The sequence below is a fragment of the Barbatula barbatula genome (assembly GCF_947034865.1).
Source record: "Barbatula barbatula genome assembly, chromosome: 8".
In the NCBI taxonomy this organism is placed as follows: domain Eukaryota; kingdom Metazoa; phylum Chordata; class Actinopteri; order Cypriniformes; family Nemacheilidae; genus Barbatula; species Barbatula barbatula.
Genome location: NC_136771.1, coordinates 8,342,718 through 8,356,851, shown reverse-complemented (window position 1 = coordinate 8,356,851; position 14,134 = coordinate 8,342,718). Strand labels below are relative to the sequence as shown.

Here is a 14,134-nt window from a genome sequence, read left to right as displayed (position 1 = left end):
AAAAATTGTATCTCGACCTTCACGCAACGTAACGAAAGGATAATAGCTTAAATATGTTCGTTTTAAAATAAACTCTTGAGGGAAATAAAAGCGCCTGTAGCTGAACAAACACTCAAGAGGGGGAAAATAAATGGAGCATAAGAAAAATGCACATGAGGGCAAATTATTGCAAGACATTAATTGCAATTAAGTAAAATGGCATGTCAGTTCAATTTCTTGCTGCATTATCATTACTAACCTTCAAGGAAAATAAACCAAACCAACAATGATAAGACGATAGCAGTGGCGCTAAAACCGAATGATGTTATTCTTGTTTTAAGGCAAAAACGGCCCAATAAGTCAGTGTTTGTCAAAACATCTCCTTTATCGCATATGTCCCGCTCGCGTCCCCCCCAATCCCCCCCTTTATTTCTGATTGAGCGGTTCCGCATGGTATACCCCTACAGCCCAGCATGCATTTCTCTCCCCGCGCTCAGAGCTGGGTGAACAGCACGCTCCATCACCCAGCTCACCCCTGCATTCCAAACGCTAACATATGTAGCGCAGTAACGCAGTTAAAGCCCCGCTCCTCAGATCCATGTCTGCCCGTTAAATACAATTACACTCCATTCCACAGCTCCATCCACCTATCAATGTCAATAGCGTTAGCCGCTTTCATTGCAGACGGAGTGGGGGGCGTGGCCGGGTGGGGAGGTTGAATCTCAGCGGGGTGTGGTGGTAAAGTCTTATTGCAGCTAATGCGATGGGCATGCAGCTCTGAGAGCTTTTATTACATTCATTTGTCTCTGGTTAATTCCATCTCAACCCCTTAATGCGAGTTAGCCTAAAAAGGCAATTAAATCCTGGTTGACTGCATCACCTCGGCGTGAAACAGCGTGGCCTCGCGGCTCAAACGCTCATTGTGATTGTGCTGGGCCCGGCATGCGTGGCGGGTGTTCCGATTCGTGGCACGTTGTCTCTGAAACGTCCTTAATTGAAAGCGAGCAAGACTGCTGGCAGACGGCAGTTTCCTGACTTTATTAAAGACAGCACGCAGGAGGATGCTGGAGGAACGCTGACGTCAAGCGAGAAAGGAAAGCTAATGCGCCGGGGGGACTCTGATGCATAGAAGTAGAGGCTGATGTGTTTCACGCAAGTCATTATCCAAAGAGCAAAATGTTCATTACTGAGAGCAAATCGGACGGGTTCACCGGTCATGTGTCATCACATTGTGTTTTCCATGTGACTACCTGCTCAAGTGGCATAGTAGCACCAAAGGAATAGGCCACTCGTTCTTTCACCCAAATAATAATAACGTATTATCATTATTATTAGTAATAGTAGTAGTATTTAATAATAATAACAATAATTATTAAATAATAATTTTAATACATTCTTCTACACTCTATTTTTAGAAAAATAATAGTAATAATGTTTTATTATTGTTAGTTGTTGTGCTACTATTTTAGTTTCTTTATTTGCAAACCAAATATACTATAAATACTAACTTATTTTAAAACAAACAAAAATAAATGGGAACTCCCTAAGTGGGGTATGAAATGTACCTGAATGAAACATCAGGAAGCTGGTTGATAAAAAGTACTAAATAAATATAAGGCAAATGGGACTACATTGAAAATGTCCAAATATAAAATAGCTTATGTTATGTTTGTGATATTCCATAGTTTTAATTCCTTTACTCTAAAAAGTTGTAAAATATAGGAAGTAGTAAATAAACCTGCACAACATCATGATGGACACCACCCATGTTGAAAATACTACACAAACACGTTTTAATCATGCAGAAAGTAGAAATGAAAATGCATAAAAAAATGCTATAACAATAAAACACTAGCATTATTTGGCTAATAACTAATCTGAAAAAAAATCATAATTCAATTATGCATCACATGGCTATTTCATATACTTTACCTCATCCTAAAGGTTTTACAGAAAATGGACCCTTGCACATAATGAACATGCTCCACACATCAGACTTCCAGCATTCTGACATTGACAGTGAGAGAAGTTGATGACCGGCAGGTTACATGGAAAGAGGAGACAGACGCAAGTACTACCTCAAGATTGATTTCAGCCCTGGATTCACAGAGTCAGGCCTTTAAAGCCCTCTAACCCCCGAGACCGACACACACTCAGACACAAAAACACCCAGGCAGAATCAAGATGCAGACTACCTCACCTCAAAAATGTAATGAGTGAGAATCTCATTCAACGTGGAGCAAACAAATATAACGAAAACACCCCCACAAAAACGCTTTCAAGCACATAAATGGAGAGCAAAATTCACACACATTTTATGTAGATATGGGTCCCTACTTGCCCACAACACACAGATTGAAAAAGAAAGAAAATGACAGCTGGTAAGAGGGTAGAAAATGACACATCTCCCACACACGCAGGCCTCGCCCTCCCCTGACTCACAAAAGCAATGTGAAGACCATTTTCACTCTCATCAGCGTTCGGTAATGAAGCAGCTCTGCAGACAACATGGCCGCCGAGTGATTTATCATCATCCTGAGCGCTATTTCATTCGCCTGATTACTGCAGGCAGCAAACATGAGGAGCAAATTAATGAAAATGTTGGGGAATTATAAACTCCGCTTTTCCTCCACCCCGCCTAAATTATCTAACACAGCGGCACTGAATTAAGCCCTCTGACAATATGTGAGAAACAGTTTTGCGTTTAACCTACAAACCTGCTCGTTTTAGAGGGAGGCGCAAGAACGGTGCTAACATTGCAAAAGGATTGGGAACAAAAGTGTAGAATGAAATATGAGGTGGAACAGAAAATATAAGAAATCCGCTTCTCGTCTGTGTTACCTGCGCAAGGCCAAGGGCAAGTGTCCTTGTAAAGAAAATTGCAAGATAAAAGGTCGCTCCTTGAGAGTTTGAAACTTGGTGTCCCCTTACTTTTCTCATTACTGCCTTCAGATGTTGTCCGAAGCTGCAAAAGATCTACAGAAGCCAAACGTTCCAGCAGTCCACTGTATCCATCTTTGAGTGAGGCACATGAGATTCCAGGACCAGACCGTTGGTTGAAGCCCCACATACCTCCTTTCTTCTGTAAAACTCTTGCCCCTCTTTCGCATCACGTGGGATCTTCACAGAAGATCGTGGAGTATATATATCGTATATATATATTTTTTTAAATATTTAAAACATTTATTTATACAAAATAAACTAAAGAGTAATTTGAATAATAATAACTTACAGTAAATATATATTTTATATTATAAAATATAGATAGATAAATATATAGACGTAAACAGGCAATATGCCACTGCTACTAAAAACTAGTTAATAGTGAGAATTGCCCTATACTGAAGAGTTACCGAATATTTTATATTATACAAAGAATAATTGAAAGCCTTTTTAAAATAAGTTTATTAATAAATAAAAAGAATAATTTTACTTAATATTACTTAATAATTTTAATAAGATACTAATTATTATTACTGGTAGAAAGTGCATTCAAATCTGCTTACTTGACTAAGAAAGTCTTTTAAAATTTCGTGCTGCGGATGGTTATAACCGTGGGGCAGTCAGTGGCATTCGAGACCAGCATATGTGGAATGGTTCACAATTTGAAGTATGTACTTGGGAGCAGGAGTCTCTCTCACTGGCAAAGCAAGCCAGGGGCATTAGGGGCTAACAGATGGAAGAGAAGGCACAAGTAGCCATGGAAAACAGCTGATGGATCGCCCCATTCGGGCCGCTTAATAGGGCGTAAGTGCTGAATCTGGGTGGAAGAGACTCTCGATGAAAAAGTGGGTTATGTACAACACTGCTTAAAACAAACATAACAATGGCTAAAGGTAGTTTGCATGGACTTCTGAGGCTAGTGAATGTTTGTTATAAGAAGCCGGTATACAAAGTGTAGAGGCAATTAACATTTCGCATCTAAAACCAAGCGGAAAATTAGAGCCTTTTTCCAAAGCGCCTATGAGTTTGCGCTCTCCTGGCGTCCGTCCTCGATAAGCAACCATGGGAAACGATAGCCGTTGAGTCGAGGATATATAAACAAAGGATATATGGATTATATGCACTGAAAATACCTCGCAATAAGTCTGCTACTAGATTTATTCATGCTGTGACCATCTGTGACTCCATCTTCATTGAGCTTGCCTATATTGGCCGGGTGGTTCTTGTCACATGACCTGAAAAATCTGGAAAGTGTGAAATTTGGTAAACTTCTAAATTAAAACTATTGCAACCATCTGTAACCAAGTGAAGAGACATTCCAACCCTGTACACAGTAAAGTCCCCAGCGTATTCACGTACGAGTATCGACATCAAGAACAACTCGGCACGTGTGACAAGCTGACAGAGTTGTAATTAAGAGAAATGCTTGTGACTTGATGCTAATCGGGTATTCAAGTGTGCTACCTGCAACCCTGTCAGCTTCACCGGCCCACTCAGATCAGAGTTAAGATAAACCGAGTCAAAACAGCAACTTATTTTGCATGAACGCTTAAGCACGATTGTGTCGAGTTACCAGAAATAGACAGTGTGTTAGACCAGAAGAACTTTTGAGTGAATTAAGTTTGGCTACATAACATAAAGTTGTATCGAGATACTAGAAAAATACAGGTATTCGGACAAAGCCAATGTCTAATGAGTCTTTCCGAAGCCTTTTCAATCGGCAAAAACAACAAAGCTGCCCAGCTTCCTCTGGTACTGAGTGTTTCACTCTGTTTCTTTCAAAGGTACAAAACATACTTTCAAATGCTGTGGAGGCCGACGACGAAAAAAACATCTCAACGTTCACCCAGTCTCCAGCAGAACCGTGACGTTTCTGACTCCAGACTAGAATAGCGAGAGCTCCGTGAGCAGAAGATGCAAGAGAAGTGACTCTGAAACCTTGAAGGGGAACGTGTGATATGTATGTGTATTTTTGTTTGTGTCTTTGGGGCCAGAACGAGAGATAGTGTGGAGGAGGGACGGTGTGAATGAAGCAAAAAGAATAGTTTTTGCATTTTATGTGGATGCTGTGGGATATTCCCTCAGAAACGACTGGTCTTGCCCAATGAGACGGTGTCTAGCACTTGCCAGATCGAGGCATCAAAGCGTTTGTGCTGCTGTGAGGACACAACTCAGAGGCGCCAGCAGTCACATGATGTTATCGCACCATGCCACAACAGCTTGTTATTAGCTATCCTAGGGAGACGGCCAGAACTTTTGCGGAGTGTTCAAGAACTGTAGTGTTTCGCAAGAAATATTCAGACTCAAAAGAAAATGCTGTCGCCATTTACACACTTTCGTCAATTTGATATGTAACAACCTATGACGCATAATGAAACAGGTTCTCACCCTCTGCCTAAGATAATGTTTTATTTTATAAAGAATGCTATAGTTTTACAATGACATGAAAATAAATCATTACAGTGTAGATGTTTGTTATTGTTGAACTAGAACAGCGGTTCTCAAACTGTATAACATGTATAAACATTTAAAATATACTTATATTTTGTGTTTTCTTACATGTATAATGTATAGAATAAGAGCAAATTTAAATATAAATATGCAATTTTATTTTTATTATCATCATCTTATCAAAACTTTGTTACATAAGTAATACATTAAAAGAATAATTACAGCATTAAATAATTATCCAACATAATTCTTCAAAAATATAGAAAAGTGTATTAAGCAGATGATACTTGCAATGTCTAATTTGATCAAAGTTGGTACTTGATCTGAAACGATTCAGAACCATTGATCTAGAACATCTGACAACATCAATGATGTCTTTGATGTACAGTACTGTATGCCGTTGCCAGATAAAAACTAATGTATACTTACTCTTAAGACTTAAAAGGATAGTACACCAAAAAAGGAAAATTTGGAAACTGTATGACTTTTGAAGAACGACACTAGTCCCTATTGACTTCCGTTGTATTGACGAAACCACATTCCTACTTCAATTTCTTCATTTGTGTTCCACAGACAAACAAGTCATAAATAGACTTTTAACGTCATTAGCGTTAAAATGATGACATCATTTTTATTTAAGCTTGCACTTTTCCTGTGAGTAAGAATTGTTGTACTTTTGTTTTGCTACCCAATACAGCCAAGTGAACACGAGACTCAAATGTACTTCTAAACAATCCATCTCTTTATTTCTCCCTCTGTATCTGGCTTGTGCTGATCCACTGTTCTTCTCAAGTAATCCTCTGGGTTGCACAGGCTCCTGCCCAGGCTCTTCTCTGTGGGCCTGAGGCCAGCAGCAGTGCTGTTAGACTGATGGAGTATTCGCCAGCCCTGCCTCTTGATCAAACCTCACTGTGCGGACCCCTGGAGGGCCGGAGAACACAGGCATCCATCTTCTTTAAATGCCAAGTGACCGCCAGAGTGCCATGTCTAGCTAAGTGCGAGATCAAGCTCAGCTTACCAACTCTCTAAATCCACTTTACTGCAGCGTGGGCTAGGCTAGTGATGTAAACCACCACACCCAGGAACCCCTGAACCCCCCTTAACCTCTACCCACAAGCCCCAGCTCCCTGACCCAGGTCAGCAATACATTACCCCGACCGATCAATTGATAGATCGGCCTGTCCGTGCTGCCGTAACTAAATCAGCTGATTCTGATGATTCAGCATGGGGCTGAGAGACCGGGATGGCTGTCACCAATCAACGATCACCACCGGTCTGGACAAGTATGGACATTCCGCTGCCACCTTAAGGTAATATATTGCAAACAGCGCATTGATCCACCTCGTGTCGTCCGGGGTTGAGCTTGAGGGACGATTAGAGGGAAGCGTGGTGGGTGGTGGCAAGAGTTACGGCAGTGTTAGTGTAGAAATCGTTTTCACGTAAAACCTAGAAACCGCTTCTAGTTACATCATGTTACCCATAATTCCCTGTAGCTTGATATCAATACTGCTGACTTGAGGTTAACTCAAGGTAGTCTGTACCACCTGACCTATAATATAATGTGTAAACATCTGTGGAGTTAATTTGACATATTACTCATACAATAATACAATCATTCGGATTTAGCGCCCACCTCTTGCTAAGATAAATCAACTCAAAAAGCAAAGGTCTAAGACAGAAAGACCATAGCGTAGAGGAATACAGTCTAAAACAGATCCCAACAGATAAATAAAGGACCTTGTTTTCCTAGACCTCTATCTTTTAGCCTTTGTTTTAGATCGCAAGCTTCCAAGCCCGCAGCTGTAGCTCGCCAGCAGCCGCTACTGAAATTAATGAAGCATTTTAAAGTGAGCTGAGAAACTATTCAACCCGAAGGAGAAGGAAGCTTGTTATGACAGAAGAGCCACAAACTGCAAACACGGTTTGATTTGAGCAGATATTCAGGTTTGTTTCCATGTTTTGTGAATTAGGAGTCTTGTGATTTGGAGTCGTCCCTCAAGCAAAATTCTTTACACACAATGAGAAGGATTTCAAAACTAATATCAGACCGATATGTAATCCGAAATAGAAGTATTCCATGTGGAATGTTGTAACATTAGTGCAGGCCGTCAAGAGGAAACCGCCGCTATACCCAAGAAACGCATGATTCACAATTAAAAGGTTTGCAAAAATATTCACGAGAGCCAAGTGACACACGAACACACAGCAACACGCACGTTTTATAGATAACGTTATGAAGTGAATCACAAGAGGAACTAAAACTCATATAAAACATCCCAGGCCTGCGAACGGATTTCCTAGCAGAGTTTATAATAGAAGCATTGATGTTGTGTTTTGACTAGAGGGGCATCGCTAATCAAATGAGAGGTTGTATTTAATATCCCCTCAGTTCCCGTATGGCCAACACACAAAGTCAAGAAACCCACATTAGATTACAGCAAGCAAGAAGCCATCGATTACTGCACAGTACCAGAGTCAGACAGCCTCATTGATATCATGCTGATCAATATTACACCTGCCAATGGTTTAATAACAGCTATTGCAAAGTAATTGACATATATATATGCTAAAATACATGTGCGCACACACATTTATAATTCTACTGGATTACATGTCTTTAATCATTAGCATGAGAGGACACATAAGGGCAAAAGACTAAAGGTCAGAGTAGTGATTTATCAAACAATATTGAGACCCTTAATCTGGAGAACTCTCAAGACATGATAAACAGGTAGAACAGGGTATATATGGACAATGTTGCTCGAAGGGCTTTTTTAAAGAAGCAACGTGTAAAACATAAAACAATCCTGCTAGCCAGATGTGTAACACAATTTAGTGAGAAAAACTGCATGAATGATCCTACAAATTGTAAAATTCAGCTGTCACCACGTGCAGAATTGCTTTACCGTCCCAAGGAGGTCAAAAGTTAGAAGCAGGGAAAAGTCGATTTACTGAAGCACATGCGATTCTAAACTGACAGCGGATCAATAAACAAAACCTTATAATAGGTATTTGAAATGCATTATTGGTATCATGAATATTAAAATGTCATGTTATTTGTGCAGAACAAAGAAAAGAAGCCTTCGGTAAGTTTAAGCGAAAGTGTTTTTTTACGATTTTCTTAGAATAAATGTATTGCTGAGAAGTTGAAAAGATGAAAAGCAACAAAGTTTAAGGTCGATCTGTTTCCATTTCTACTGGCGGGTCAGAACTGACATTGTTTATTCAGAATCTTTACACGGAAATTGGCAGCAAGCCACCGGAATCACCAAAGATTTGGTTAAAACAAAATGACCTTTTAGTCAATTCAAAAGGTATGTGGGTATTAATGCTGCCTTCCCGTGCTCTCGGAAATTCAACCCGGAAATAATTTATGGAATGATGCGTTTTTAATGTTAGAAGATAGTTGATGTTTTAATGTTCCCAAATACTTTTAGTGTTACTTTATCCAGACGATACTTCCGGGTTGAGGTGGGAATTATCGAATTTCCGAGAGCATGTGAAGGCAGCATTATACAACGCTTGTATTAAAATGATTTGAGCAAATAAAACGCATACAATCATGCAATCTTGAATTGAAGATAATATAGCACTTATATTGCTATTTTTACAAAAAAAACTGCAAAAACCTGATGGAAATTAAGTAACACGAGACAATATTCAGGCTGTCAGTGCAGAAAGCGTTGCTTGTTCTATGACATCGGCGCTGATGTATAAATAACCCTTCTGTCAAGAAATGACATAGTTTATATCAACCGCCTCTGAGGTATGACTACTACATTTGTTGATGAAAATTATGAGTCAGAATACAGGATGTCAAAGATTACAATAAAGTCCTGACTTTAATTACTCCTGATTTGAATTAGTTTCACCTTTATAAATGTATTAAAACAGACAGTAAGTCTTTCCATGAGTCAGAAGTACATCAACGACTTCCTACACAGACAAGGGCAGTTACAACCATGTAGATATGAACTCTGAGCAGGTGTGGGAAGATATTAGACTCACATTGTTCATGTACTCGCTCAGCAAGTCTTGAAGGGCCTGACGCACGGCGTTGCATTCGGCTACGATGCGTTCACGGCGGTCGTCACGTGTGCAGGAGGAGTCGGCCATGAGGGCGGCGCCACTGATGATGCTCTCCAGACGTTCCTCCAATGACGGCCTGAAGCGAGCCTCGCTGAATGTAAGAGGGTCCAAAATGATCTTATTCTGAAACACAAATGAAACAATTATGGTTAAGAATGGAGCTAGTTTGTAATAAATTCCTAAATAGAATAAAAACACTATTTGTTATCTTAAAGATGAAGTGTTTCACTTTTATATTTCAATACTTTACATACCCACAAAGTTTTATTTTCAATATATACAGTATATAAAGCTTTTTTTGTATTATTGTTGTCAAATGTCATTCACTGGTTTACGAAAGAATAAAAAACAACCAAACAAACCGAACTCTGACCCGGGTGGCATTAAAAGCACCCTTTCTCTCACAAACCTACAGGCGATGTTGTTTACAGGATCAAGTTTTGCCATCACAATGCAATGCTTATTTAAATGTGGGTACATAACAATCCCTGGAAGTTCAATGTCTGTTACGGCCCGTTTCTAGAAGCTTCTTTGAGGTGACCTTCAAGACTCCGAAGCCTTGGTTCCAACCGCCATTGTGATTTAATAGAGCTTTTAACCACAGGATGCTGTCTCAAGAACATCCTCCCTTTTTATTGTTAAAAAGTAGCTACCAAATACAGACTTTACGACCTCCAGAGCTGGGACGGGGAAATTACCATATTGATAGAGCCGATATTATGTTTTATGGTTATATGCGAATACAGCCTCGGCAGCACACTGCATTTTGTGGACTTTGGCGGTGCAGATGAAGTAGATTCTAGAAGAACCTGGGGGTGACTGGTGTCCGTGCCCTTTAAATTTTAGAACTATAGAGTGTCACTTGTGCAATCTGGATCAAATGGTTATTATATAAGTTCACAAATGTATTAAAAGTATCTCAGCATGTACTTCCTTTTTTTAGGATCAGGTACGACCGTATCCCAACGACTTCAATGCAATTAGAGTCAAAAACAACATTCCCATAATAGCCTATTGCCATGGAGATTAACTCTTGAGTAGAAGTAGCAAGAGCCATCTCAGAGATAAGAATATCGATGTTTGAATTAGTTTATTTAATATCAATTCAATATTAGGATTTGTAAACAAGGAAGCCTCCGGCTGCAGAGGGACAAAATTTGAGTAATTTCATCATTTTTATCACAACGTTGTCTTTTTTATTATTCACTTAAACGCTAAGTTTGAACATTAATGTTATTTTTTAACTACCAAAAACATCTTTAAAAAATGAAATTGCTTCATATATGTCTTTATTATTTTATATTTGCAGCAAAATCATAACAAATATATTTATATATTCTAGATATTTATTTAGTGAAAATGCCTTCCAATGCAACATTCAGTAACATTCAGTGAAAGTTTAAGAAACGAATGTGAAAAACAACATAATTGTACACTGTAAGCAGAGGGACTTTTATTATGAAAGAAGGGTCAATTTGGATTGCATGCTGTTAAAAAGAGAGTCTTATTGCATTGCTTGTTTGCGTGTTTGATTGAGTGTTTTGTGGCTTGTGTCTGTCATCTCGCTTAGATTTTGCCCTTTATAACAGTTCTGCTCTACATGATTTCCTGCTTGTCATACCCTTTAAGGACTGTGCTTTTTCTAGTTGGGCATTTTCTCACAGATCCTCAAGCAGACTATCTACAGGACAAGCTGGATTTTAATTTTTATGTCCACATATATGGTATATAATATGTAATATTTTACATTGTAATTTATTTTGATAAATATTTGCGGTTATTGTGTGCTTATGCGGGTCTCTCTGTGTGTAATAAGCAGAATGTACAAGCGCTGTGCACCCGCCTATAGGCACATATTCCTAACGCACTCTTTAAATAACAAAAAATATATTTTAGACCAACACGCGCAAAAATGAGCGCAAATGCCTTTGCTATTCAAACAACGCCACGCAGGACGTGAAAATTAGATCTGCGTCGGGCTGAAACTAGCAAAAACACCTGAGCTGCATTGCGCCGGGTGTACGATAGGGCCCAATAAGGTGTTGTACGATTAGAGATTTGAAGTAAAAGCTATTCCAAATGCCTTGCAATAAATTTAAAATGCCTCCTAATACATCCATTCTGATGTATGATTATAATATAAATGCAAAACAGCACATGCATTATTCCATTTGACTTCCCAAGAGGTCTAAAATTCACCATACAAATACGTGCTTAACAAGACAAATGATGAAATAAGTTTATTATATACACACAAATATAAGATATATCTAAGGTGAAATAAAATGAGTGCAGAAGCCGCGCGAGAGAGTGCAAGCAATTTGTCAGAGAGAAATAATTAGCTCTGATTGATTACGGAGGAGAGCACAAACTCTTCTGTAGAAATGGACCGTGATGGGTCAGATGCAATTCCGTATATCTGTGTGGAGGAAGAAGAGGGTGGGATTGCCACTTACTTCTCTCACGGAATGTGACGGGTTGTTTGTCACAGACGGTATAATGAGGGAACGTGCAGGAGAAGCGGCGCATTCGGCGTAACCTACATTTACACAGCGGCTTTGGAGAGAGCGGATGGAAAAGCTGCACGACGGATGAGGGCGACAAAAGGACAAAAAGTGTGACAAAGTTGGCTCGCAGTGTGACTAGTTTGTGCCTATAATGTCTCTAAATTTGGGTGGAATTCAACGAACCGCTGGCCAACGTTCAAAGCCTGTGTGTGTTTATATGTGAGTGAATGCGGATGGGTTAAGGGCCGTATAAATGCACGGCCTGCTGATTAAACCACACAAACACCACCTGCTCCATCACGGTTCATTTTAAAGCTGTTTACATCAAAAGCCTCCTTTTATATGTGTTATTTTGTTACACGTTGACTGGCCTTCTGTCCCCAGCGATAGTTTGCGATATTCCCCGCCTGCATTCAAAACTTCACGTTGTTCTGAAGCAAGCCGGAGTAAACAAATGTCAGTGACAGGTGTAAAAGAACGACAACAAAAGCGTGTAAAGCCCAAAAAGCAGCGTCTCATTCAAATGACTAAACGGGGACGGAAAGAAGGGAAAAGAAAATGATTGGTTACATTTTGGTACAAAACGGAGCTGTTGAAAAGTGTTATGAATATAAATAAAACATCAGCAAGCCCAAAACACCAAGCCTATCAAGAGAAAGGACAATATGTGATGCCCACAAGGCAAAGTATTCACATATTCATCATTTTCAATATCAATTCGTTTTCTTTTACACTTTATATCAACCAAGGTCGTTGTTAGTCAGGTTTTCGTGTAAAGTGTGTGCAAAGACTTAATGTGGATGATCAAATGTTAATAGTACGGTCGGAAAATAGCATTGATGTAACACACAATGACATTGTATAGAGATGGAAAATGAGGGCGAGAAAGCTTTTTAATGGCATTCAACTCATAACTCGACAGCACCATGTCTCCATCCATCCTGCGGTACACATTTGTTCTATATATCTAAAACACTATCAGAACATGAAGTCGCATTTCAATTATGTAATTTATTTTCATCTGAATAACTGGAAATGTATTATTCTAGATGTTTTTCTCTCATGGACTGAACTGGTAATTCTATCAATGTGCATCCCTTCTCAAATATCCCTTTAATAACAAAATCCCAGTTTCAAACTATACAAAAATAAGCGGAATACTTGAAACAATGTGAACATAAATGCTATACTCCTGACATCGTGCTGATCTGCTCATGCGGGCGATACTCCTTTGACTGCAAAAAAATGAAATAATAATTCTTATCGGACTAATATAATGTTGGTTAATGCAGCCAGCAATAATTGAAAACCCAAGCCCAGCGTGTGCCAAAAAGGTTTTGGATTTACTTAGCGTTGAAAGCATAAGAAATGAACGGGCAAAGATCGCCAGTGCATCAGAGATTCATCACAGACACAAGAGTTGTTAGTTAATCTCCTCCACTGCGGTTCATAAATCTTTGCTTCATCCTTTCGAGATAAGAAGCATCGGGAGAAACTAGTTTGCCGAGAAGTCCGCAAGTAATGCGAGCAACTTTAAGATAGCCTGATGGGAAATAAAGGGACGCTACGCCATCAAAAGTGTAATCATATTGTAAGTCATCAAGCCCGTGCACGTCTGTTGAATCTAAGTGAGTTAGCGCAGAAGGACACAGCAAGAAGTCTGCATTCATAATACATTTCATTAACTTCCACTTCAAATGGCAAGCTGATGGTAATCAACATGTGTGTCGTTTGAGAGAGGTAGGGACGGAAAAAACATCATTCACACAATGCTCGCTCCAATCACAGAGACGGAGACAAAAGCGGACTTTAAAACGGCTTTGAAAGGGCACGAGGACTCTCGGGACACAGCTTGTTTGAATAAGAGAGAGAGAGAGAGCCCCCGGGGAATAGCCTCTATTGTTATTCCATTTGGTTCTTATTGCGAGCACAGGGGCTGAGTGACAAGCTGAAAAGACAACGAGAGAGAGAGAGAGAGAGAGAGAGAGAGAGAGAAGTTGATGATGGAGACATCGCACTCAAAACCAAACAGATAACATTAATCGGGCTACCAGATGCCCTCAGTCTTAATTAGGGCTCCACGATACGGTCAACAAATTATAACGTAATTATTTGTGCAAATATTGTGAATATTTTTGGAACTGTGATATGATTAACATTTAGAA

The 14,134-nt window shown here is 39.4% G+C and overlaps 1 protein-coding gene across 2 annotated transcripts in view; it reads right to left on the bottom strand.

The window, feature by feature from the left end:
• ctnna2 (catenin (cadherin-associated protein), alpha 2) overlaps window positions 1-14,134 on the bottom strand; it is a 337,138-nt gene that overhangs the window by 234,267 nt on the left and 88,737 nt on the right. For both annotated transcript variants that reach the window (XM_079463418.1, XM_079463419.1), the window contains one exon: window positions 9,382-9,585. In XM_079463418.1, the coding sequence (XP_079319544.1) occupies window positions 9,382-9,585 (204 nt within the window). The remainder of the gene's footprint in view (window positions 1-9,381; window positions 9,586-14,134) is intronic.